At 47.9% G+C, this 26,481-nt stretch overlaps 2 protein-coding genes and 1 long non-coding RNA gene across 8 annotated transcripts in view; 1 reads left to right on the forward strand and 2 right to left on the reverse strand.

The window, feature by feature from the left end:
• Window positions 1–1,015: 1,015 nt before the first annotated feature.
• On the reverse strand, window positions 1,016–6,105 carry CUNH1orf115 (chromosome unknown C1orf115 homolog). 2 transcript variants are annotated; one of them, XM_036355045.1, is made up of 2 exons: window positions 5,636–6,105; window positions 1,016–2,779 (listed from the first exon to the last, which is right to left on the reverse strand). In XM_036355045.1, exons 1-2 carry the CDS (start codon window positions 5,905–5,907, stop codon window positions 2,575–2,577), a joined length of 477 nt encoding a protein of 158 aa, XP_036210938.1. In that variant the 5' UTR covers window positions 5,908–6,105; the 3' UTR covers window positions 1,016–2,574. The 2 variants fall into 2 exon arrangements, with proteins under 2 accessions (XP_036210938.1, XP_036210939.1); XM_036355046.1 differs by having other exon boundaries at window positions 5,626–6,052.
• LOC118678898 lies at window positions 4,711–5,614 on the forward strand. The gene is made up of 3 exons (XR_004975060.1): window positions 4,711–4,805; window positions 5,110–5,338; window positions 5,454–5,614. It is a non-coding gene; the product is annotated as an uncharacterized LOC118678898 (long non-coding RNA).
• Window positions 6,106–11,807: 5,702 nt separating the features above from the next.
• Window positions 11,808–26,481, reverse strand: part of MARK1 (microtubule affinity regulating kinase 1) — a 59,116-nt gene continuing 44,442 nt past the window's right edge. For 2 of the 5 annotated variants that reach the window (XM_036354939.1, XM_036354936.1), the window contains exons 14-18: window positions 23,358–23,458; window positions 21,791–21,955; window positions 21,131–21,382; window positions 17,528–17,572; window positions 13,661–14,308 (exon numbers count right to left, since the gene is read on the reverse strand). In XM_036354939.1, coding sequence (XP_036210832.1) covers window positions 13,954–14,308; window positions 17,528–17,572; window positions 21,131–21,382; window positions 21,791–21,955; window positions 23,358–23,458 — 918 coding nt within the window. In that variant the 3' untranslated portion in view covers window positions 13,661–13,953. Of the gene's footprint in view, window positions 12,733–13,660; window positions 14,309–17,527; window positions 17,573–21,130; window positions 21,383–21,790; window positions 21,956–23,357; window positions 23,459–26,481 lie in introns of those variants that run through there. The other 3 variants (XM_036354937.1, XM_036354938.1, XR_004975053.1) reach the window with 3 other exon arrangements.

A 26,481-nucleotide genomic window follows, 5' to 3' on the forward strand; every position in this document is an offset into this window, starting at 1 on the left:
AAACATCATCGATGAGAGAGAATCATTGATTAGCTGCCTCCTACACGCCCCACACTGGGGATGGAGCCCACAGCCCGGGCATATGCCCTTGACCTGGGATAGAACTGTGACCTGTGACCTCCTAGTTCACAGGTCAACACTCAGCCACTGAGCCACACGGGCCAGGCAAGGACATTTTCATTTTTAACAAATGCATGAGCTGAGGCTCCTGCACCCTGAAACCCATCCTGCTGGGCTTCTAGAAAATTCTAGAGAATGGCCCCACCTTTAAGAGCCAACCAGAGCACCAGGTGAGTCAGGGCCTGGGCCAGAACAGCACCGGGCTGGTCCCTGACTGGCTCTCGCCTGCCATGTGCAGTCCTCGGCCCGCCATGGCTGGCCGCTGTGGGCATCACACTAATGCAAAGGCCAGAAAGTGAGGGGGCAAAAACATCTTCACTCGCAGAAAATTAAACCAACTGGGGTTTTTATTTACATAATCCGGCGAGATCAGGATACAAAAGCAGCCTTGGAGTCAAACATACAGAAAAAAAGCTCTAACACCCCATTCTCAGTGGGGTGCGGGCCTGGATATTTGAAAGAAAGTGAAGAGAAAGAAAAGGCATAAAAGGTCGTCGGCAGCACGGGGAGTCGGGAGAACTCAGGCTGAGCGAGTCTGAAGTTCATCTTCTGACTCAGGAATCTGGCGCCGGGCACAGTCCCTGTAAGGTTTCGACTTTTGGAATTTCTGGGTTAATTCCTAACCAGACTTCCAGAAGTTCAGAGCCAAAGGAACTTGGCCTGATGGCGTCTCTAAAATGGGGGTGATGGGGGGGAGGGGGGCGGCACAAGATGGGGAAGGTCTTCAGGCACAGGCCTCCGTAGCTCTTGTCCTTCCTGGGGTCGCCTTCCAGTTTCCATTTCCCCAGGGACCCAGTGGGTGTCAGCATCCCTGGACCACTCCCAGCACCCCAGCTCCCTCCCTCCTTCCCTCCTTCCCTCCCTCCCTCCCTCCCTCCCTCCCTCCCTCCCTCCCTCTCATGTTCCTTCCTGGGATCAGCAGGCTCAACTCTCCCACTAAACACTGCTTTGCTTTTTCTTTCCCATTCATCGTCCATCCGTCCATCCGTCCGTCCATCCCCTCCTTCCCCACCTCCCCCCCTCCCCCCAGCTCCCAGTGGGGCCAGGCATGCTGTAATGTCTTAATGTGTGAAGACACTAGTGATGCTGGAATTGGATCCAAGTTCCACTCACCATGAGCCTCCAAGTCTTAGCTTCCCAGCTACAACTTTCTCCCCCACCCCTTTCCTTTTCTGTCCGTCTGTCTGTCTTCCCACCTTCTCCACTCCACAGTGCTACCTGGTTGGGCTTGAAATGTGAGCATTGGGGCCTCCTGTGCATGGCCTGGAAACTTCTAGGGGCAACAGGTAGGTGTTGCCCACTGATCCTACAGCAATAACTACTTTGGAGTTTCAGAGATTCTGGAAACAAAGTCAGGACAGTGGTCAATGGTGGAACTGGCCGAGGGCACGGGGTGAGGGACCTCCTCTTTCTTCCACCTCCCTCTCCAGGGGTCCAATCAGTCACTGGGTCATGCTGGGGGGTGTCAGGACCACGCTCACCCTAACCTTTGAGTCCAGGTGAGATGTGGTCAGAGTGGGCAGCATGGAAGAGGGAAGGATGCCACCAAGGCAGACAACGTGAGCTCAGAAGCCATCAAGCTTTCCCGGGCTCCTTCCTGGAGCCAAAGGCCCAGTCCAGCGAAGATTTCCCAAAGCCCAGAACCCAGATCTGGGTCCTGACTCTCCCTCTCTCTCCTCCAACCTCCTTCTGGTCCTGTTTCTACTTCCTTTCCACGCCTGTCTCCTACTTACCGGTTCCTTCTCTAAAGCCTACGCTTTCATTCCCAGATGTAGCATCTCCTTCGCTCCCAAGACAACGGTCCCTCCGATGGCTTGGCCCAGAGACGCTGAGCTGATGCCGCCCAGGAGCACTCCCTCACCACCCTTTCCCACCACGCACCTGCACCTGAACTTGCCCTTCCTCCTCCCCTCACCCCCCTGCACCTTCATGTCACTCTGACAACGACAAGCGTTGATCTACTTTACACAGTCACGACGCATCGTCAACCCAGCTCCAAAGTGTCATGGCCTTCAAAGAGATGTCACTTCCTTCTTCTCAAGCCCGAACTTAAACTCCTGGTGACAAAGGGCGGAGGAGGAGACGGGGGGCCTGACGTCAGGAGCAAACTGGGCTGCCGAGGGCTGTGAGCGCCTGGAGGCCTGCGACCTGCCCAGGAGAACGTAGCAAATTCTCTCACTCCAGGTACGAGCCCTCCTCCCCATCGTCACCACGGTGCTCCCACTCAGTGAGGCTTTGCCTCCACACCAGCCAGCCCTGCCAGGCTCCAGGGTGAGCAAACTGAACTCCGACCCCAAACCAACATCAGTCTAATTCTCTGCGGGACTGTCCAGCGGAGTCACCCGAGTCCGAGACAGAGAGGCGTGAGAAAGCTCAGCAGACGGGCAGAGAGGACCCCTTCACAGCACCAATTCGAAAGGCAAAGACTGTTTTTCTTCCAGGTATTTTGTGGCTTCAAGTCCGCGATGCTCTGGATTTGCAGGGCTCCGAGGGCAGAGGCCCCCGTGGTTCTGCAGGCGCCGGGCCCTCGCGGCTCCCACTAGCGGACAACAGACGCCACGCTGGTGGACACGGCGAACGGGGCGGAGTAGGCGGCGGCGAAGCCCTGCAGGCCGATGACCACGTAGTGGCAGCCTTTGGCGATGGCCTTCCCAACGTTCTATTTTTAGGAATCAAGACAAAAGCGAAGAATTGGGTCAGGCGATTTCTGCACAAGGGCCACATCCCCGAAGAATCATTTTCCTTCGTTCTCCCTGGGGGCTCCTTAGCAAGAGACCATGTTTGTCTCACACCCACCCCCAGCCCAGGAACATGTGGGGGACTCAGGACAGATGTCGCCACCGTGCAAAGTACTTTCAAGCTCCTCATGTTTCCAGACCATTCCGAGATCTTGGGGACAGCAGAGGGGCTGCTGGCTCAGAAACCAAACCGGTTTTGTTTTATTTATTTATTTATTTATTTATTTTTAACCAAAACCGACTCCTCTTCTGTTCCAGTTCATCTGAAGGCTGGGTCAAGGTTTCCTCTATCACCTTATCCCAGTGCCTGCCCTGTCCTCTCTCTACCAGCAGGACAGAGCCCTGACCAACCCACACATTTGTCTCCTTAAAGCAGGGGTCCTCAAACTACGGCCCGCAGGCCACATGCAAATACAAATATTGTATTTGTTCCCATTTTGTTTTTTTACTTCAAAATAAGGTATGTGCAGTGTGCATAGGAATTTGTTCATAGTTTTTTTTTTTAAACTATAGTCCGGCCCTCCAACGGTCTGAGGGACAGTGAACTGGCCCCCTGTTTAAAAAGTTTGAGGACCCCTGCCTTAAAGGTTCTGATGGCCTCATCCAGAGAAGTCAGCATTTCAGACATAGTTACAAACTCCTAAAGGGTGAGGACTGGGCCGTACTTCCTTTCTTTTTAAAAAAATATATTGTTATTGATTTCAGAGAGGAAGGGAGAGGGGGAGAGAGATAGAAACATCAATGAGGGGAGAGAATCATTGATCGGCTGCCTCCCGCACACCCTCCACTGGGAGCGAGCCTGCAACCCGGGCATGTGCCGTGACCGGGAATCGAACCGTGACCTCCTGGTTCATAGGTTGATGATCAACAAATGAGCCACCAGCTGGGCAGGCTGTCCTTTCCCACCTCCACTCCTCCTGCCCCTTTTCTGCAAGACCTGGTGGTAGACAGGGCCATCCCAGGATTCAAATGCAATCACAACAGAGAAACTTAAAACAGCCGCCCGTGACCAACATAAATCGAGTCGTTGCCCCATCTTCCTCTCCTCACCCCCCAACCTCCCTCATCATTATTGATGACCTCAGCATTCATGCAGGTGACCTGTACCTCGTCATCCACCTTGTCCCTCAACCGTACGGCCTGTCCAACGTCAGTGACCAGGGAACCTGGTTTCGTGGAAAATCCCTGATGGCAACCACAAACCTGTCACTTCCCACACGGCATGGCAAGCCTGCCCTGTCTGTCCAGTGGCTGACATTCTCTCTCTCCCAGGTGCCATTTCATACCTTTTTCTTTTTTCTTAAAAAATATTTTATTGATTTTTACAGAGAGGAAGGGAGAAGGATAGAGAGTTAGAAACATCGATGAGAGAGAAACATCGATCAGCTGCTTCCTGCACACTCCCTACTGGGGATGTGCCCGCAACCAAGGTACATGCCCTTGACCGGAATCGAACCTGGGACCCTTGAGTCCGCAGGCCGACACTCTGTCCACTGAGCCAAACCGGTCAGGGCCGTACCTTTTTCTTTCACACACACACACACACACACACACGCTCTGCACCCTCATTAGGTGATCCCAGTTCGTCTTTCACTGAAAAGGTCAGAAGTGAGCAGGGCCCCCGTTTTTGGACCTTTAGTGCTTAGCACGATGCCTGGCACATAATGAGGACCCCAACAGCACCTCTGAGCCAGCGCCTGAGCTGAGATGTGCCCCTGATCCGCTCACCGTTTGCCGAGAGCAACGATGGCTTCCTGGGCTCAGCCAGAACCAGGGAGCAAATGGTTAGCTAGTCCTGGCAGGACTCCAAGTCTGTGAGTCCTGCTTTATGGTGTTTATTCACGTGTTTATAACTGCCTGCTGGCAGACTGCGCCCAAAGCTGCTGACATGCCTTCAGGGAGGATGATACACCTAAGATTCCAGGAATGGGGACTGGCTGGTTTCAGGTAGGATAAGGGCCGCTGCAGGGCAAAGGAACCCGGGTGATAAAGGAGACGGGGCCTTTGGCCTTTGGCCACAATGGACACTGCATCTGTGATTTTTCTTCTGGGCGCTGTGTCCAGCCCCAGGGAGCAGGGGCAGCAGTAGCTTCAAATGCTTCCAGGCGGATCCCAAGGAGGAAACTGGCATTTTATCCCACTTTCACATCCATATCTCTTTCATCCTCTCTCTCTCAACCTCTCCCCTCGGCCTCCACCCCCAGGGCAAATGGCAGTATGTTTACAGGTGCATATTTGTGTCTTTGTCCAGCTCCCAGGCCCTTGAAATAACCTTGGGAATATTTGGGCCAAGAACTTAATTCTCAGCTGGTGGACTATCCTGGGGAGGATGTTGCCAGAAACGGATCCACTGGGCTGCAAGCCCATACTTTGCACCTGGGTCAACTTCTACACGCACCTGCCTGCGCCCAGGCCTCAGTATCCCCACCTGCCCAGCCCACAAGGGCGTGTAAGACCCACTCAGGATGGGAACCGGCTTGGTGAGCGACCCTTGGGCCTGTCACTAAGCAGCCAGCAGCGGGGGCGCTGGCGGATGGGCGCCTGGGGACACCTCGGCTTTAGTTTCTATCCTTACTCGAAACTTTCCTTTCCCAGGTCACAGAGGGACGGTTCGGGGGACTAAGTGGTGAATCCTGGAGAGAGGGTGGCTGTGGGGGGCCCAGGAGGCTGAGCGCAGGCACACGGTGGGGACGGGAATCCATTCCCCACGGGAAGCCCCGGGCGCACCCCGCACCCCGCACCCCGCTCCCGGGCAGTGGGGGCCTACCTTGCCGTACTTCTTCAGCTTCTGCCGGTACCTCCGCTTGGGCTTGTCCTCCGGCACCGGGGCCACCGGCTCCTCCAGCGGCTCGTAGCGCTCGGGGAGGACGGCCAGGTGCACCCGCCGTGCGCTCCTCTGGGCCCCCGGGCGCGCGGTGCTCTCGGCCGCCGAGTCGTCCAGCTCCAGCTGCTCCAGGATGGGCTCCTCGTCCCCCGCCCGCCGCCCTCGCCCTCGCCCTCGCCCTCGCCCTCGGCCCCGGCGCCCGCGGAGCCTGGCACCCACCGTCATGACGCCGCGGCCCGCCGGCGAAGGTCCGGGTGTGAAGGCACCAACCTTTGCTCCCAGCCCGCGGCGCCACCCCAGCCGGACGGGGCGGGGGGGAACCTGAGGGCGCAGCGCCCCCTGGCCGTGGGGCCCGGGATGGCGGCGGCCCCACCAAGGCCTGGGCTGGGAATGACCGCGCTCAGCTCAGCCCACACGCCGGGCGTCCCCCCCCCCCCCCCGACCTGCGGGCCCAAGGAGTCAGGGCCATGCACCCCGAAGGGTCAATGCACCGTGAACTCCCAAACCATGTCACTTGCCACGAAATAAATGGACCTCAAATGATGTGTCTCAGCTCCCAAGCTGGGCGGGTTCTGGCCCTTCTTCGGCCAAAACAGTAAGAGGGCAGGAGAGTTCTTCCTTCGCCCGGGACTGCCCACGGGGTGCCCCCTGGGGACCTGGCAGGTGTTTGGGGCTGGCGCTTTCCTTGGTTCTTTGGGATCCCCCACGGACACTCCACTCTCCTGCCCTTGGCCCAGCAAATGCCCCCTGGCCCCCACTACCTACTCCCTCACCATCTTCATCAGCCCCAGGGGTCATCTCCGGCGTTCCTGTCCTTAGCCTGTGTGCCCTTCATATGGCTGCACGGAACAGGGTTTCCTACAGGGAATCCCGGGCTTCCCATGACTGGAGAGCAGGCTGTCCACCGGGCCATCCCCACTGTGACTTCTAGAACGACAGAACTGTCGCTTGTACTGTGGTCAGGAAGCTGGGGCACCAGCAAGATACCCCCAGGGCTGCTGGCTGCAGGGACGCACCACCTTAGCTGCCACCTGGGGGTCCTCCTCCCCTCCCGGAGTCCTGCTAGGTCTACGCTGGCAGAGCACCCACACCTGTGCCCGTCTCTTGGGACGCAGAGACGGGGGACCAGATCCCCACACCTGGCACCGGAAAACCCAACACCTGCCGGGCTGCGTTTCCTTTGCCGGCAGAGCATGGCTGGCACCGGACTCCGACATCCAGAGCTCCTGGGAGTGCACGGATTATACGATCATTTGCTCCCTTCCCTCCGGTACCCGAGGGCCTCGGGAACATGCCTTGTCTCCCAGCCTCTGCAGGCAGGAAGGAGGGGAAGGATGCTGAGTGCTAACCCACAGGCATCTTTCCTTACTGGTGACAATCAGCCACCTGCCCTCCACGGAGCAAAGACCTGGGAGAGCTAAGAGCCGTGACAATATCCCCTCAGTTATAGAGTAAAACAAAGGCTGTCTTAAACATAATCACCGATTTGGAACAACTTGCGTAAAAATAGTTACATTTAATTGAAAGCAAAGTCTATTTTAGACATATAAAGACTTTGTTTTCTTTTAAGAAAAAAATATTTTTATGTCAGAGAGGGAGGGAGATAGAAACATTAATGATGAGAGAGAATCATTGATTGACTGCCTCCTGCACGCCCCCCACTGGAGATGGAGCCCGCAACCTGGGCATGGGCCCTGATCAGGAATCAAACTGACCTCCTGGTTCATAGGTTGACACTCAACCACTGAGCCACACCGGCCAGGCTCTTCCACATTCTGGCCTAGCCTGCCGACCTGCACTGCCCTGTCACTGAAAGGTGACTGTTTCTCACCTCTGTCCCCCACAGTCACTTCCTGGGGCCAGGCCAGGCCACTCCTCTGCCCACCCCCCAGCTCAGTGCCTGGTCCAGGAATGTGAGCTGTGAGGCAGGCCCTCCCTGGAACTCCGTCACCTCCAGCTGTCCCTGCAGCCCCGACGCCCACCTCCCACCCAAGAATGGGTTCGGTGTGTTTTCCCCAGACCCAGAGTCTCTGGAATCATTTTCCATCAGAGGCAGAACCAGAAGTCCCCTGTGGATAAAGCTTCGAAGTGGGATCTCTGACACTTAAAAGAATTCTTTCACAATATAACGGATTCTCTCTCGTTTATCCAAAAGACTTTGAAGACTTGGAAAATGACTGAGCTATGTGCACTTAATACTACTGAGAATAGAAGAATATTTGTATGGAGAAACGAGGTCAGAAATATGACCTTATATGTCAAAAGAGTATGTTTAACATTTTAAAAAATGATTTGAAAGGAAGAGAGAGAAAAACAGCGCTTCATTATCCCACTCATCCATGCACTCGCTGGTTGCTTCTGGTATGTGCCCTGACCAGAGATCGAACCCACAACCTTGACACAGTGGGAAGATGCTCTAACCAACTGAGCTACCCAGCCAGGGCCAAGAGAGTATTTCTAACAAAACCTGAAAAATCTGCAATGGTATATATTCGCCCTTGCCAATGGTATTCCATCCTGACACACATATTTATATACATATGCATATTCTAATACATATATGTATATGTATAGGGTGTTCCAAAACAACATATATACACAAGGCTACCTGGACCAGTTAAAGGATTCCTTTGGCTAAATTGTGACATTTTTATCACCCTGAAAGCACTCATAACTACAAATGGAAATAGAGTCAATGAAAAGCCATTGGTGCATCCCAGTATTCTAAGAGAAATCAGTGTATGATATTAAAAGAACATGGCTATAAAAGACTATATTATTTTCAAATATTTTAATTTTCTCTATGTTCTTTGGTCCTGCTAGATGTGCACAGAATGAGAAAAATGCAGAATTCCAACCAGTTCTAGAAAACTTATGAAATCACTACATCTGGATATGAGGGGTCCAATGGAATGGGACTGGCTGCTTTTGCAGTCAGATGGGAAGTCATTTAAATAACCCCAAAAGTGCAAAATCCGCTGAAGCATTGAAGGACATTAACCTCAAATCTGTGAGTAGACAGAAGAAGTGCTATTCTTTTAATCCAGTGAATGTGGGGCACGAGAGCAAGCACTTTTGGGGTGCAGTGGGGTGTCTGTTTTATGTACAGGTCCACGGAGTTCCAACTATTGTGGGTGGTAAGATTGAGCAATGCATACTGGATGGGGTTCCCTGCCCCCTTGTGGTTGTGTCTGGTAATAACTGGAAAGAACAACTATTTCCATGTGTCAAAAAGTTTAGAAGAGCCCTGGCCGGTTTGGCTCAGTGGACAGAGAGACCGCCTGCAGACTGAAGGGTCCCGGGTTCAAGTTCGGTCAAGGGCACATGCCCAGGTTGCGGGCTTGATCCCCAGTACGGGGCTTGCAGGAGGCAGCTGATCAATGATTCTCTTTCATCATTGATGTTTCTCTCTCTCTCCCCCCCTCACCCTTCCTCTCTGAAATCAATAAAAATATATTTTAAAAAAAGTTTAGAAGAAATGGTGGCCTTTCTGTGCTTTTGGCTGGAACTCTATCCATTCAGTCTGATAGCAGGCACGTCTCACACTGAACAGAATCGATGACTGCCAAACACATCACCACTGGAGTGCTGCCCAACAGACCAAACTTTCTAAAACTGGGTTCACAAAGAGGAAGGCCAAGGGGATGGTTGTTGATGAAAACAGTGGGAAGCGCAGCAAGCTGGGGTTCCAGAAACGGGGGGGTGCAAAACCTCGCTGGACCAGACTTTAGACCAAATCACACCATCTCTGAGCCCAGTTTCCTCAGCAGAGAAATGAGGGTGTGAACCACATGGTTTCTCAGGCCACGTGGGTCCCCTGGTGTTCTGAGAAGACAAAATGAAGACGTTTAAAAATGAGAAGCCATATCCCAGTCTGGACTCATGTCTGTCCATAGTTAGGTAAAACCTTTTCACAAACAGGACTATAGTTTAACAGAAAGGAAATGTTACCGCTCATTCTGCACTCAACCCCGAAGCTAAGGGCTTGGACCAGCTCACCCTTCCCAGCCCCTTTACAAACAGCTGAGAAGAAAATAAATTATGTCTGTTATATGCCTACTGTGAGGCCATTTAATTTTCAAATAATAATAACAGAATGTATTTTTCTTTTTTTAAATATATTTTATTGATTTTTCACAGAGAGGAAGGGAGAGAGATAGAGTTAGAAACATCGATGAGAGAGAAACATCGACCAGCTGCCTCCTGCACACCTCCTATTGGGGATGTGCCCACAACCCAGGCACATGCCCCCGACCGGAATCGAACCCGGACCCTTCAGTCCGCAGGCCGACGCTCTATCCACTGAGCCAAACCGGTTTCGGCAAAGAATGTATTTTTCTTTTCTTTTTTTTTAAAATATATTTTATTGATTTTTTACAGAGAGGAAGGGAGAGAGATAGAGAGTTAGAAACATCGATGAGAGAGAAACATCGATCAGCTGCCTCCTGCACATCTCCCACTGGGGATATGCCCGCAACCCAGGTACATGCCCTTGACCGGAATCGAACCCGGGACTCTTCAGTCCGCAGGCCGACGCTCTATCCACTGAGCCAAACTGGTTTCGGCAAAGAATGTATTTTTCATTTGATGGAGAAGGCTGCAAGAAAGCTACAGGGGAAGTGGAAAAGGGAATGGTCTTATTGAAGAGGGCACAGAGGTGACACTGATGATAGAGATACCTGAATGCCGTCAGCAGGAATCGCCTGTGTCATGTTTCCAGGTCCGAGCCATGTTTCCAGGTCCGAGCCGAGGCTGCCAATCAGGGCTTTACGTAATCTGCTTATTAACCTGTGTGAACCTTGGCAAGCCCTATACCAGGGATGGGCAACCCCTGGCACGCATGCCAAACATGGCACACCAGTAACTTTTGCTGGCACACAAAACCCTCTCTTATAATCTCCCATTTACAATGGTGAATCTTTGTTCTCAGTGATGCATTTTGTTAAGTCTTGTAATAGGAGTAGCCTGACGGATGAAAGTAGTAGCTCGTGCGTATCTCTGAAGGTCACGAAATAGAAACCTGATGTGAAACCTCTGTCATCAGTGATGCAGCAGCCAAAGTCCCACTGATAATATCAAACGGAGTCATAAAGTTTTCTGTCGGACCATCAGTGTACAGGTATACATTAAAAAATAAATGTATTTTCCACCATCATATACTGTGTTTTTGTCGCTCGAATTTTATTATTTCTTCAAGGTTCTTCACATACGTACACCTTCAGAGATATTAAGTAGGCGTCACATGTTCTCAAAAAATCAGGGTTGGCACGCAGAAGAATTCTGAGTCAGAGATTTTGCTGGTTTTGGCACGCACTCACAAAAAGGTTGCCCATCCCTGCCCTAGAATACGTAGTTCATTTCGGGCACGTGTCTTACCACCACGACTAACGTCCAGCCTCTTCTCACGCATTCCTTCCACCAAAAGGCCTTTCGCAGCCTCCCTCTTATACTTGATCCACCCTTGCCATCTCTTGGAAGGCCTTCCTTTCTCAGGTCCACACACGGCTCTCCCCAGCTCCGCACTCCGGGAGGACCTGTGGCTGGCGCTGGCCTGAACGCTCTCCTGGTTTCCTAGTTGGGTGTGTGTTTTTGTTTGCGTTTACACTTGGTCTTCCTGAATGAACCAAAGTCTTGGAGAAGAGGAACCATCTTTGACAATTCCTTTCTATTTCTTAAAGACGCAGTAGGTACCTCAATAGATATTTTAAGAATCAAGGCTGGGACCGTCTTGATTAATTGACACGTGCTGATGGAATCACGTATCTACAGTAAATTGGTGCCTCACTCATGTCTAGTTTGGTTGCCCACATTGGAAATGGTACTGCCGGTGAAAATCTCTTCATCACAAGGCCTTTGGGATTTTAAGTAAAATCCTACCTTAGAGAATATGATTGGGTTAAGGTTCTGGAACTTAGTTCATTTTATTTATCAAATTTTAACTTTTCAACTTACTACTGTGTCCCAGTCTTTACATAATAACTAATTTAATATTAGGGATGTTATAGCAAATAATATTTAAACAGAGACCAAGGACACCCTGATATCACATAGCCAGTGAACATAAACTGGTTATTTATTGATGCGAACATACTGTAAAATTCTTCTAAATCTTCAAGAAAATGTATGCTGTTATGAATATATAAAACTGAAAATCTAAAGTGACTCTCCAAGGGACATAGGCAATACTTTCGACAATAAACATTTTTTTTTAATTTTAAAAATAATAGTGACTATCAAGATTTCATTTTCAGTTCATAAAAAATATTGAAGTAAATTTCCTTCCCACAAACACAGAAGAGAGAGAAAGTATAAAAAACACCAGTTCCAATGATGAAAAAGGCATGATGTCTGTTTTTATAAAACCATTTAGACAATAGGAACCGCTATACAGAGATGAACGTTTTCTTGCTGTTACAACATCCTGAAAACCTACGTAGCTCCACCCCCTGCCAACAGAATGGAGAAGACACGACATAAACCCCCCTTCTGCCCTAGAAAACAGGTCATCCACATTCCGGCAAAGAGCGAAAGACGAGTGCTTTATTATGAGAACTGTTCAAGTAAAATTTCAGAGTGCACCAGTGGAAGTGAGAGGAATTTGCATCAATTGTCTGGAATGAACACGAGGTTAAAAAGGGGCTACACAGGTCTTTTCCAAACACCACCCTTGGCTAAGGCAAAAAAAAAGAAATACACTTGGTGTTCGAACAGAACCGTACAGAAGAGAGCCACATCACAGTCCAGTACAGAAGGTAAAACCCACCCTAGTCTGGAAGCCACGGGAATGAATGGCACGTCCCCTACCGAGAGCCGTCTCATTTAGGTTGGAATTACAGTATTTATCACAGCTGTCGTGTTCTGCAGACTCGTGAGATTTGAATACACTTTCTATGCCTCCGGAGTGTGCGGAGGGGGCCCGTAGGAAGATAGTACAGTCATTACAACATTCAATAACATTGCACAGTCAACCTCCAAGGCTAATTCCGTACCAAGTAATGAGTATTAAAATGTACCTTTACTAGTGGCTTTACATCACAGGGATCATTCATTCTGAAAGGAAACGAGGCAAACGCCTGATTACAAAGCCGCACGATATAGGCCTAACGAGGTGGAATAAATACAAGAGATCTGGCAAAATCGTAAAAACAGAGAGGTTACGTGGGAACCAAATGAACGACCACATGAGCTAAATCAAAAATATGCTGTTATAAATAGTATATTTTGTTCCACAGTCTCCTAAGGACTCACAGATACCACTGTGTCGGGGGTGGATGGAGAGGGTGAGGGCGAAGGAGGCAAACGTCCCCAATGCCAGTGAATTCCTGAGGTGGCATTATTTCCTAATTGATGCACTGACCAACACTGGGAAGATGAGTTGTGCTATGAAACAGTCCGCTATTATTATATTCCCACAAGGACACTGCGATATTGGGAAGGCAGCAAACCTATTGCGCTATACTAGCCAGATAAGGGATTGATTCTTTTTCATTTTGCTGCTACGAGCAGCAGAGGGTCAGAAAACACTTTCAAGTTCAAAAGACATTGGATGTAGGTTTTCACTTCCCCTCAGTACTTCTTAGTTAGCTCAAGGCAAAGCTATAACTTATTTTCATGGACTCTATTTTAAAAACTCTAAGTGCCAACACTGTAAACATGTCGTAACTTCTCATCTAAACCTTGTCTGGTAACAAGGATAAGAGCAAAGATAAGCAGGAATAATTCTGTGTGGAATAAAGCCGATCTAGGGATCAGCTTCTGGTTTCAATTTCAATACGACTTGAAAATAATTTTTTAAAAGTCCATGCTACAATCATAAAGACTACTTCTGTGCACTTTCAATTCTGGACACAATTACCTTCAAAATTACATGATGGAGGTAAGAATTTTAAAAACCCACCAGAATGTAAATAACAGGGAAGAATATTTTCAACTCAGAGCATCAAACGTACATTTATGTGCAGAAATCTAGACAACTATACAAGTTTTGAAGCAATCATCTGTTTTATTATACAACTCTATGAACAGAAAATGAACAGAAATACACAATATACTTACCTGTACATGTGAACCTACTTTTTTTAGCTACAGATATTTATTATAGTTCATACTGACTTTAATTTTACAGTTCATAACTATGTATAACCTTATTGTGTTAACGGCAAATTCTACATGGGTGATTCACAGGCCAATCGCGTTAGGCAGTACCCAGTACATTCGAGAACTGTACCTCATTCGGATGTGTCTTCCCTGATCCTGCCAAGCGGAGTTCCTTTACAGTTTGAGCTCATTGGCTATTTTAGATGCGATGTTCTTAAAGGCAATTGACGTTCCAGAGATGCGCTTGAAGCGGACCCCGTTCAGCGACAGCCGGGGCAGTTTGCACACTTCCATCTCCCACTGCACGAGGCTGTCCTGCCGGGCATCTCCGTGGACGCAGAAGAGCAAAAACCTCTCCTTCTGTTCGTAATCGCAGTTGTTTGCATCTAACACTTTCCGGATCTCTCGCATCATGTCATTGGGGTCCATGGAGCTCGTGGTCTTCATGCTCCAGGTGAAGCGCAGAGAGCGTGGCTTGGGGTCTTTCCCCTCTTCCTTGTCTCTCTCTTTCGGGTCCCCGGATGCACTTCTGGAGGAACAGGGCACAGGGAGAGAATGCAGAGAAAAGTTCCACTCAGCAAGAAATCGACACACACACAAACTCTCAGGGGTCAGAATTCAGTGCTTCAAAAAATGACCTACTTTGCAAACTACCATCAGGCAAGTGCAAAGGTCCATGCCATCTTGCTGTTACAAAACCGACCCCAGGATGCCCTCTGTTTTGACTTTGTTAATATCTTCCATCTAAAATAGCGTGTTTCCGTAAAGGTACATTTTTTGTGGGAACAAGTTTGCCGCCGGAAGTGAAGAACTGAATACATTTTGAGGTCCTTCCATAGTTTTGTTTCAATTTGCAAAAGCCCAATCTTCATTTTCTGTACATTTGTACAAGAAGAGAGCCCACTAGCACTGTGCTTGTAAATATACAATTTTGAAACATAAAGAAAAATTTCCCCTTCTCTATCTTTTTTTGGGGGGATAGGAGAAAGACTTGGGACAGCACGGTAGCAATGGCCACAGAGGGGTTACTTCTACCTGATAATGAAGAAAGAAGCTGGTATTGCAATGAGGTGAAGATGCCAGGTCGTACCACACACAGGAGTGTGGGCATCGGGGCCTCGAATCGTGTCCATGCTTTGCTGAAGACATCCTCAACACGGTCTACAAGGCTCCACACACCTACACCCCAGCTCCTCGCCCCGACCCTCACCGCTGCGACTGTCCTCTTCGCTCACTCCCCCCCACACACTGGCCTCCATACTATTCCTGGAACCTACAGCGTCTGGTCTGGCCTTGAGGCTTTCGCACAGGCTGTTCCCTCCACCAGAGTAGATGACTGACACGTATTTCTTAAGCGCATCAACCTCACTGAATTTTCCTTACTGTAGATCTCCCATGAATAATACAGAACCAGACAGCCCATTTCACAGAATCAGAGAGGTAAAAGTAGATTTTATGATTCAGAATACCCTGTAATTAAATTTAATGAGTGATTATTCAAATATAGATGTTATAATTCTAATTCGCTAACCCATCTCACCTACATATGATTTAACGTAGTGGTATATTTTTAAAGTATAATCTACTATCTACATATATTAAACATTTTATATCAATATTATCCTATAATGTATACTCATGTATACATTTATATATACATTTATATATGAATTTTCAGGGATACGTGCATACTTATATTTCCCCCTCATTCCTAGGCATCTGAACGCCCAAAGCTCTGCAAACTATGCAAGCTTGAAAAAAAAATAAGGAAAGAAATAAGTAGAGAAAAGAAACCTCCAAAGACTCTGAACTAAGTATGGAGCTCATTATCCCAATGCCTTCTCCAGCATTCTCTTTCTGCTCTCTGACCCTGAGCCCCGGGCCTCCAGAAATGTGCAGATCCAAGCAGAGACATTTACCAGGAGCACACGCACACTCAGGCCATGGGTCAGCATGCTGGGGCTGGAAGGGACCCAAGAGATCACGTGATCGACCACTCATTTTAAAAACAGAACTGATGGCTAGGAAACTTAAATTACTTTTTAAAGCTCATACAGCTAATGACTTAAAAGAAAGACTAGAAATCAGATGTCTTATTCCAAGTCTAATTTTCCTTGCGTTCCACCCAGGAAACTTGGTGAGCTTCAGACAACAGGCACATCCGAGACATTTTCTGGGTGTATCTCAAGGGCATCCCCAGTGCCAACGTTAACTCAGAAGCTCCTGGAAGTATTATAGTAATAACCACATCTGTCCTTTATCGAGCACTTACTCCATGCCAGGAGCTGTTCTACCTGCCTCACATGTGCTAATTCCTCGTTCGCCCCTCACAACCACCCTGTGGCGGTCAGAATGAGGAACTAGGGGCACAAAGAGGTAGAATCACTCTTCTAAAGTCACACAGATCATCCTGGGAACTGGTAGAAGAACACAGCTCACCCCACACGGTCTGGGCTCAAGAGCCCATGCTATTCACCATCATGCCCCACATCTCTCTGCAAAGACAGAGACTTATCAGCACTGGCCTGGTCCCTCCTAGGCTCCCCACTGTCTCTTCTGTAAAATGGGACACTTTCCTCCTGGTGGTTGTGTGGATTCAATGACTAGCAAGTACTGTAGAGATAGGATGGATTCAAAAAGTTTGTTCAAAAGCAAAAGAACAAACAAAAACGAAACCATGCCAATGAACTGAAATATTAGCAGGCGCCTATGACACGGTCCACTACTAAATGTCTCAGAGGGAAGTTTAGAAAACAGAGGGGAAGACTCCAGAAGGGGGCTCAGAAGTGATGACTAAATGTGGGATGACGTAAGTCCTTTGTGTTGCCTGCCTCTGGCTCCCTTCCACGGTGTGACTCAGGTACCTACCTCCATGAAGAATCATTTCAACCATTATGACTAAACATAAATACAGTGCAGTTTGTAAAAAGAACTACCTTGGAATGTTCAATCAAGTTTTTCCCAAAGCTCATGATGTTTTATATCCCAAGTCATTTTAAAAAGTAGAAATTAAATCGAGGCTTGTGTTCAACTGGTCAAAAATTATTCCTGAAGGAAGCGGGGCAGGTGTTCACACAAACTAATTTCGTGCCTTTGTTCCTTAAATTTCTCATTTATAAATGTAAACACAAGTAGTAAAAACATGTCATTAATGTGGTCCCCAGTCCCCAGGCTGCCCATCACAAACCCTGAGAGTGGGACCCAGCCATCCGTTTAATCAAGTTCCGACTATGCTCAAGTTTGAGACCTGTCGCCAGGTCGAAGACACAACCAGTATTAAAAGTCACAAAACCACAAAGCATGCCACAAAGCATTTCCACACGTGGCCTATAGCCGAACACTCACCTGAAGTATATCACTAATATCAAATCTTCCCATGGACTTGGTTACCTCAGTGATCTATGCTATTTAAGACTAATATTAGTGACATCGTTTTAGTGAGAAAAGGATCAGTACATTTTAATCTATTCATTCTTTCGCCAACACATCTATTACAGGACAGAAAGGCCATGTCTCTACAAAGCATACAATTCAAAATCATGTTTGGAAAACACAAACTTACAGTTAATTAACTTACACGTAATTAAATGCTAGGCAACAGGAGGGAAACCCATCCCAATATAAACATTTAAAATACACATACTAGCTAGTGATTCATTCTATTCATTTTAGGAAGTGCTGTCGGTATTTCAAAAGCACGTTTGCATACACGGGCCCTGGCAGCGAAGGGTTAATAGTGGCTCCTCACCTTGAGGTGTCTGTTCTGCCACTGGCTTCGCCTTCACTTGGATCCCTCAAAACAAAGTGAAGGTTGAGATTTAATGATAAGAGTGAAAAATAGATCAAGAAAACCTACATCTGAAATGATTTTAAAATTAACTTGTTGAGCCAACTTCTAGCATGACAGTTTCTGTGACTCGTCAGTCTAATACTGTTTCTCATGTTTTTCAACATAACCACACTGAACTGCCACTCATTGAGCGTCTACTGGGTATTGTCAGGGAGGAAATGCTGGGTGATGGTTTAGGATTTTTTTTATACATGATCTTCCAATTCTCAGACATGATTTTAAAGTTATAATTTATTTTTTGGTTTAGTTTAGTTCAACCTAAAGTTAAAACTATTGAATAATTATCAACAGCAAGATTCAACTGCGTATTTGTTATGAAAAAGAATTCTAGTAGTCGCTCAATTTTAGAAAACATACACATTAACCTAGTAGTTAGAAATAAAGCTCAACACATATATCAGTATTTCTAAAAATAAGTACCAATTTTTAAATAAGCAGTTAACTTATTTCAGAAGTTAAGCTAACGATTCATGCACATGATAAAATATTACAGCAAATGAACAGCCTACCCAAGCAGGTGAGTCTAAAAACATGAACTCAATCTTAAACAGAGACATTGATCTTACCTGGATATCCACCTGTGAAAGAAAGCCAGGAAAACTCTACTAATTGTCCTTTTGTTGAATGTAATTGCTATTTTAAAAATCTACCAAAATTTTAACTACTTTGTCATTTTCAAAGTTAATCAAATACTGACATAGGAGTATCAAGTTGTAAACCCATTTAAATATATGAAGAGGTGGCTTGTGATAGCAAAATATTAATAAACAGCTGGGGAAAATGATCCACTTGAACGTTGAAGTTAATGTTTTAAGCATCCCCATATAAGAGTGGGCTATGGTGAAAAAATCATCAGGTTTGTACTAGCCGGGAGGCTCCATAAATAGGAGCACTGTCCTGTACACTGAAAGGTGGTGGGTTCGATTCCTGGTCAGGGCTCATACCTAGGTTGTGGGTTCAATCCCCATCGGGGTGCATATGGAAGGCAACCGATTGATGTTTCTCTCTCTCATGGATATTTCTCTCTCTCTCCACATCCTCTCTCTCTAAAAATCAATAAGAACATATCCTCAGGTGAGGATTAAAAAAGAAATCATCAGGTGTGATTCAATTTCCAGCTTACAGAATCAGTATAGAGAACCTACCCACAGCACATGGGTCTAAAAACTATTTAAAAGACTTTGAAATAAATCATCTCCATCTCCCTTGATCGATGATTCCAGGGTAAATCGCTTTCCTAAGACCAGAAAGCAATACTCTCAGGTGGTCATTTTGGTGAACAGTCTTCCTACTGGCCAGGAAGAGCTACCCCCCCCAGCTTCCTCTTTGGAATACTGGTTTCCAAATACATGAATCATGAGCTCACCCCCATTCCTATCCTTCCCTTCTTAATGCTCAGCAAGCCCAATTCCTTTACTTTTCCCCCTATGAAAACCCCACTTTTTCACCTAAGCATTTAATGGCACACCAACTTGGTTGGTCCCAAAGTTTGTGAGGCATCTTGGCTCCCAAAATGACCCCGAGAACACCCAGTTCTGGTCACAGAGGGTGTCCGTGTGTGGGTTCCACTTCTTCAGGCCTTAGCCAAAGGGAAGGGAGAAAGGCAAAAGGAACCAGAGAGATATAGGGCTTGAGCCCAGGATGGACTTCAGAAGGAGAAATAAAGAGAAAGAATGGATCACATGAGAGATGAGTTGAAAATATCTACACTAATAAAAGAGAAAGATGCAAACTGACCGTACCTTCACGTCGCCCACAGCCAATCAGGAGTATGCAAATTAACCCAACAAAGATGGCGGATTAATTTGCATATGCAGGCACCACTCCAGCCGCTCTGAGCCTCTGGGTAGCGTGGGAAGGCAGAAAGGCAGCTCGGGCCAGAGCGAAGGCAGTGCCAGCAGCCAGGGGAAGGAAGGCCCATTCTTGCACGAATCTTCGTGCATTGGGCCTCTAGTTAAATAATAAGGCTAGACTATATCCTGAACCTTGAGAAATTCTCTAGCTTATCTCCAAGCCTCCAACACCGCCCCCCTCCCAAAGGTCAATATGCTGTGACTGCAGAGAGCAACTGCATCTCCAGTCTGCCACTTGCCAGAGGACTTAGCAGGTTCATTCCTGGGACTGAAACCAGTGACTGGCGTGTCTTCCTGCATGAAGTCACTTGTGGTAGATGACACAGCCCAAGCGCAAGCACTTTAGCAATGCCAAGGCTGCTCATTCCCACGGTGACACGTGGCCTTGCAGGAGAATGGAGCATTTTCCTCTTCTCTAACCAAATCCAGAATTGATTGAAATGTGTTTAAAACCAAGACCCTGAAAATAACCTGCCAAACTGCTGACAAAACATCACAATCTCCTCCCTCTCTTTCTCTCCCCCTCGGCCCAGAAAACTGTTCAAAGGACACGAATATGAGCACCATGAAGAAGAGCATCATGGAACCTTAGAAACTTCCATGCCAGCTGCCATCGGAGGCTGTGTCTGAACACCCTCATTGCCTCCACCTCATTCTCGATTTCAGGACCTGCTTCCTTCTAGAATTTACCAGAACTTACTACAACTTAGTTTTTCGTTTGCTTCCCACACTATTCATTTGTTCACCCAATAATGTTTACTGAACGGCATATTACGCGCCACGGTAGGCACTCAATATTCAGCAGAAGATTCGGCATAAAAGAAAGCAAACAAACAAGTCCCTGTTCTCACCTTCTGGCTGGGAGACAATGGACAAATAAATAAAGCGCATCTATTATTTTGGAGCGTTAGGGCTCTGCAGAGGAATGAAGCAGGGACCCGCAGCGTTGGGAGGAAGAGCTGTGATTTTACACAGAGGGTGGGGGAAGGCCTTCCGGGGGAAGTGGCATTTCAGCAAGGACCTGAAGGAGGCACAGGAGCAGCCAGGGATGCAGGTCTTGGGAAGGGGACCGCAGGGACCCAGTCACATCAAATTTACATCAATCTGCACTGTGGTCAGCATCCCGTATAATTAATGTGCATTGCACGCTCATGCTTGCTTTCTCAGGAGAGTGCAGTTTTACTATTTTACTAGATCAGAAGTTTGCTATTCATTTTGTGTTTACTGAGGTTAAGATTTTATGATGTTAAATTACATAAGAAATCTATGCAGCTATATATATAGGCTTTTTACAAGAAAGAGAAAGAGGGAAACTATTATTAGTGAGCAATTTAAAGGATAAATGTAAACTCCTATTTCAATCCCTTTTCTAAATTAAGGCTTTTAAAACACATTTTTGAGGTCAAGTTTTGCTCTTTCCACTCTAGAAAAATTTTTAATTCTCATTTTGTCCGTTTTTCTTCTTTCTCTTAAGGGAAAAGATTTTGTCTTCCTTCATTTTTTTCTTCAAACTTCTGCAAAAGAGCAGCTCTCATGAAATGTCATGAAACCACTTTGAAAAATCACTATAAAGAGGAAAGAAAAGCCCCAAACACACTTCCTTTCTAATCCCCGGAGGCCACCGCACACCGGAGCCCGCGGGACTGACCTGCGAACGAATCTGGAGGTGATCTTGCTGATGAGGCCGGTGGATGTGCCCCTCCGGGCGTGGGCAAAGGCCCCGCTTTCGTGGGACGGAGACGCGGGGGGCCCGGCGTGGGCGGCGCTGCGCCGCTCCCGGAGCTGCTCCCCGTGGAAGGTGCTGCGGCTGGAGCTGCCGCGGGGAAAGCGGGTTCGGTCTGGGGTGCTGGCACTAATACTGTGGGCAGACGGGGACGCGGCAGGCACTCTCTGGGTGGTCCTGTGGGGACAAGTCACAGCGCACTATTCAGAGTAACGGCCCAGGAAGCTCCCACTCCAAACTAGACACAACTTGCTATGCCCACTTTTTGTTTTTTAAAGGCAATAAGAACTCTTTATTACTATTTCTTTTCTTTTTAAAAAAGTTAAATGCCTGGCTGGTGTGGGTCAGTGGTTGAACATCAACCCATGAACTAGGAGGTCACGGTTGGATTCCTGGTCAGGACACATGCCTGGGCTGCAGGCTCTATCCCCAGTAGGGGGCATCCAGGAGGCAACTGATCAATGTTTCTCTCTCATCACTGATGCTTCTATCTCTCTCTCCCTCTCCCTACCTCTCTCTAAAATCAATAAAAACATATTTAAAAAGTTCTTTAACAAACAAAATGAAATGCAGCCAGCACGTTACCCGGGTCGGTAAGCTTCGGAGCCGTCTTTAATGGTTGGCAGTGTGACTTTGATCGGGTGACCGGAGGCGGACATGGACTTCTGGTGGCGGGGCCGAGCCGAGGGGACAGCAGGGGCCACGGCGGAGCCGGCAGAAGACAAGCTGCTGGCCGACATCTCCGTGAGGCTTTGCACATGGAACAAACGCAGAGAAGCGGCAGGTCACTAACATTTAAGAACTACATTTTTTAGAGTAAACTGACTAACACCTTTCATGACTACAACACTTAAAAGAAGTTAGCACTAATGGCATGAGTAGTGACCGACAAGTCAATGTTCTTGGGAACGATGTATAGGGTGGGCAATAAGGACCTCACCCACACTTACCCTCCTTCAGTAAGTGATTCGGAGACGGTCTGAAATGATTTTTATGGATAAAATGATTGTGACTGGGGATATTTTTCCCTTTCCAAAAATCACAGTGTGGTGTGATGTGCTGCCTTGGGTCACTGCCCGTTATACAAAAAGAATTCAAAATTATAGCAAAAATACTATTGCTGGAAGTATTATTAAAGCACTTTCTGTTCCTATCATGAATCAATAGGTTAACTGTTGCAGATTAAAGAAACTCCAGATGAGGGCTTAGTACAGGAAAAATAAGAAGTCAGAAATCAATTCCCAACTATTCTTTTAACCTAAGGGATCTTAAGTCCAAGAAGATCCATTTCTATGACATACAGTGTCTATTAACTGAGAGGAAACAAATGTAAGAATGGTCTGTGTAGTCTACTGAAATGACTAAGGATGGAACTCAGCACAGAATTTTATTAGATGAACTCCATGCCCTTTTGTATTATATTGATGAATAGTTCTGTATTATAACTCATGATGAAAAAAAGCTAAATTTTTTAAATAATAAAAATATGGTTTATCATTATTTAAAATAAAACACTGAGAATTGCATGGTTCTCAAGGATCAGCTGAGATGGCCACATTTCTGTAGAGGAAGAAAAACCACGCCTTTGGGATTTGGATATAGTTATGACTTGAGGGAGGGGGAAAGGGAAGGAGGTAAGAAGGAAGCAGCAGGCATATAAGAGAATGAGATCCATGTTATGAAGATCGGATTAGAGAATATTTTAGAAGAAAATTCTCAGGTTAAGAGATTTACCTCCTGTTTTCCCTAAATATTCCCCCTAGTAAGAATGGTTGGCTGTTGCTAGGCCAGCGTGGTTCAGTGGTTGAGTATCAACCTATGAATCAGGAGATCACGGTTCAGTTTCCCAGTCAGGGCACATGCCCCAGTTGCAGGCTCGATCCCCAATAGGGGGCGTGCAGAAGGCAGCTGATCAAGATTCTCTCTCATTGTTGATGTTTCTCTCTCTCCCTCTTCCTTCCTCTCTGAAATCAATAAAAATATACTATATAAAGAAAGAATGACTGGCTGCAATCTTACTATTCTGTATTTCCTTCCCTCTTGACCCATGAGCAGTTGATTGTAGCACAATAACAGTGGAGCCCCACCCTTCGCTAGTGACTAGTACTGAACTGCATAGAAATTATTCTCGGGTAAGCACTGTGACGCTTACCTGCTGTCTTTTCCATTTTGCAGGGCCATGTAGCGGTCTGTGGTCCTTTCACAGACATACGTGTTCCTTCTTGCCATGCTTCCTCCAGCATATACGTTGTTCTTTAAAACAGAAAAGAAAAGCCATTTTAAAATCCTAGCTGCAGTTGTGGAAAGTCAAAGAAATAAATGGAAGCTGCAAATGACTCAAAAAAACACACACATACACACGTATGGTCGGATTTTCATTGACCAGAATCTTGTATGAATGAGCCCTATGTCACACCCTCTCTCTCAGGTGGATTGTAGGTATGAATGAGCCCTATGTCACACCCTCTCTCTCAGGTGGATTGTAGGTATGAATGAGCCCTATGTCACACCCTCTCTCTCAGGCGGACTGTAGGTATATGAATGAGCCCTATGTCACACCCTCTCTCTCAGGCGGACTGTAGGTGTATGAATGAGCCCTATGTCACACCCTCTCTCTCAGGCGGACTGTAGGTATATGAATGAGCCCTATGTCACACCCTCTCTCTCAGGCGGACTGTAGGTGTATGAATGAGCCCTATGTCACACCCTCTCTCTCAGGCGGACTGTAGGTATATGAATGAGTCCTATGTCACACCCTCTCTCTCAGGCGGACTGTAGGTGTATGAATGAGCCCTATGTCACACCCTCTCTCTCAGGTGGATTGTAGGTATATGAATGAGCCCTATGTCGCACCCTCTCTCTCAGGTGGACTGTAGGTATGAATGAGCCCTATGTCACACCCTCTCTCTCAGGCGGACTATAGGTGTATGAATGAGCCCTATGTCACACCCTCTCTCTCAGGCGGACTGTAGGTATATGAATGAGCCCTATGTCACACCCTCTCTCTCAGGCGGACTGTAGGTATGAATGAGCCCTATGTCACACCCTCTCTCTCAGGCGGACTGTAGGTATGAATGAGCCCTATGTCACACCCTCTCTCTCAGGTGGACTGTAGGTATGAATGAGCCCTATGTCACACCCTCTCTCTCAGGCGGACTGTAGGTATGAATGAGCCCTATGTCACACCCTCTCTCTCAGGTGGACTGTAGGTATGAATGAGCCCTATGTCACACCCTCTCTCTCAGGCGGACTGTAGGTGTATGAATGAGCCCTATGTCACACCCTCTCTCTCAGGCGGACTGTAGGTGTATGAATGAGCCCTATGTCACACCCTCTCTCTCAGGCGGACTGTAGGTGTATGAATGAGCCCTATGTCACACCCTCTCTCTCAGGTGGACTGTAGGTATGAATGAGCCCTATGTCACACCCTCTCTCTCAGGCGGACTGTAGGTGTATGAATGAGCCCTATGTCGCACCCTCTCTCTCAGGTGGACTGTAGGTATGAATGAGCCCTATGTCACACCCTCTCTCTCAGGCGGACTGTAGGTTTTGAATGAGCCCTATGTCACACCCTCTCTCTCAGGCGGACTGTAGGTGTATGAATGAGCCCTATGTCGCACCCTCTCTCTCAGGCGGACTGTAGGTGTATGAATGAGCCCTATGTCGCACCCTCTCTCTCAGGTGGACTGTAGGTATGAATGAGCCCTATGTCACACCCTCTCTCTCAGGCGGACTGTAGGTTTTGAATGAGCCCTATGTCACACCCTCTCTCTCAGGCGGACTGTAGGTATGAATGAGCCCTATGTCGCACCCTCTCTCTCAGGCGGACTGTAGGTATGAATGAGCCCTATGTCGCACCCTCTCTCTCAGGCGGACTGTAGGTGTATGAATGAGCCCTATGTCACACCCTCTCTCTCAGGCGGACTGTAGGTGTATGAATGAGCCCTATGTCGCACCCTCTCTCTCAGGCGGACTGTAGGTGTATGAATGAGCCCTATGTCACACCCTCTCTCTCAGGTGGACTGTAGGTGTATGAATGAGCCCTATGTCACACCCTCTCTCTCAGGCGGACTGTAGGTGTATGAATGAGCCCTATGTCACACCCTCTCTCTCAGGCGGACTGTAGGTGTATGAATGAGCCCTATGTCGCACCCTCTCTCTCAGGTGGACTGTAGGTATGAATGAGCCCTATGTCACACCCTCTCTCTCAGGCGGACTGTAGGTGTATGAATGAGCCCTATGTCACACCCTCTCTCTCAGGCGGACTGTAGGTGTATGAATGAGCCCTATGTCGCACCCTCTCTCTCAGGCGGACTGTAGGTGTATGAATGAGCCCTATGTCACACCCTCTCTCTCAGGCGGACTGTAGGTATGAATGACCCCTATGTCACACCCTCTCTCTCAGGCAGACTGTAGGTATATGAATGAGCCCTATGTCGCACCCTCTCTCTCAGGCGGACTGTAGGTATATGAATGAGCCCTATGTCACACCCTCTCCCTCAGGTGGACTGTAGGTATGAATGAGCCCTATGTCACACCCTCTCTCTCAGGTGGATTGTAGGTATATGAATGAGCCCTATGTCGCACCCTCTCTCTCAGGTGGAGTGTAGGTATGAATGAGCCCTATGTCACACCCTCTCTCTCAGGTGGACTGTAGGTGTATGAATGAGCCCTATGTCACACCCTCTCTCTCAGGCGGACTGTAGGTATATGAATGAGCCCTATGTCACACCCTCTCTCTCAGGTGGATTGTAGGTATGAATGAGCCCTATGTCACACCCTCTCTCTCAGGCGGACTGTAGGTTTTGAATGAGCCCTATGTCACACCCTCTCTCTCAGGCGGACTGTAGGTATATGAATGAGCCCTATGTCACACCCTCTCTCTCAGGCGGACTGTAGGGGTGAAAGGTGGGGCACACACTCGGCCCAGCCTCAGCTCACCGCCCCAAGGCAGCAGCTGAGCAGTTGTTGGGAAGCAACTGGAAAGCTGAGTTTTTATTCTCATCTGTAAGCTGGGGGTGGGGACAAGGACAGGCGAGGGGACAAAGGCAGCTTTATGGGACCAGGAATGAGAGACAACTCTACATAAACATTAGCACCAACGGGAAACCCGTGGTAGTGACCATGGCAGGCTGGCCAATGGTAATGCTAAGGAGAATACAGCTCATGGTCAAAGGCACGCGGGGCGAGCAGTGCCACTCTGAGGATACTTCCTCATTTCAGGTTTGAGCCGGAGGCAAGCCAAGGCTGAGAAGCTCTGGAGAAAAAAGGCGGAA

Source organism: Myotis myotis, unplaced genomic scaffold (assembly GCF_014108235.1).
Source record: "Myotis myotis isolate mMyoMyo1 unplaced genomic scaffold, mMyoMyo1.p scaffold_m19_p_21, whole genome shotgun sequence".
Lineage (NCBI taxonomy): Eukaryota > Metazoa > Chordata > Mammalia > Chiroptera > Vespertilionidae > Myotis > Myotis myotis.

Excerpts from the sequence above, each read along its gene's own strand:
- CUNH1orf115 (XM_036355045.1), bottom strand. The coding sequence starts at position 5,907 with ATGACGGTGGGTGCCAGGCTCCGCGGGCGCCGGGGCCGAGGGCGAGGG. Across the intron at positions 2,780-5,635 it reads TACCGGCAGAAGCTGAAGAA|AACGTTGGGAAGGCCATCGC; the intron begins GTACGGCAAGGT and ends TCCTAAAAATAG.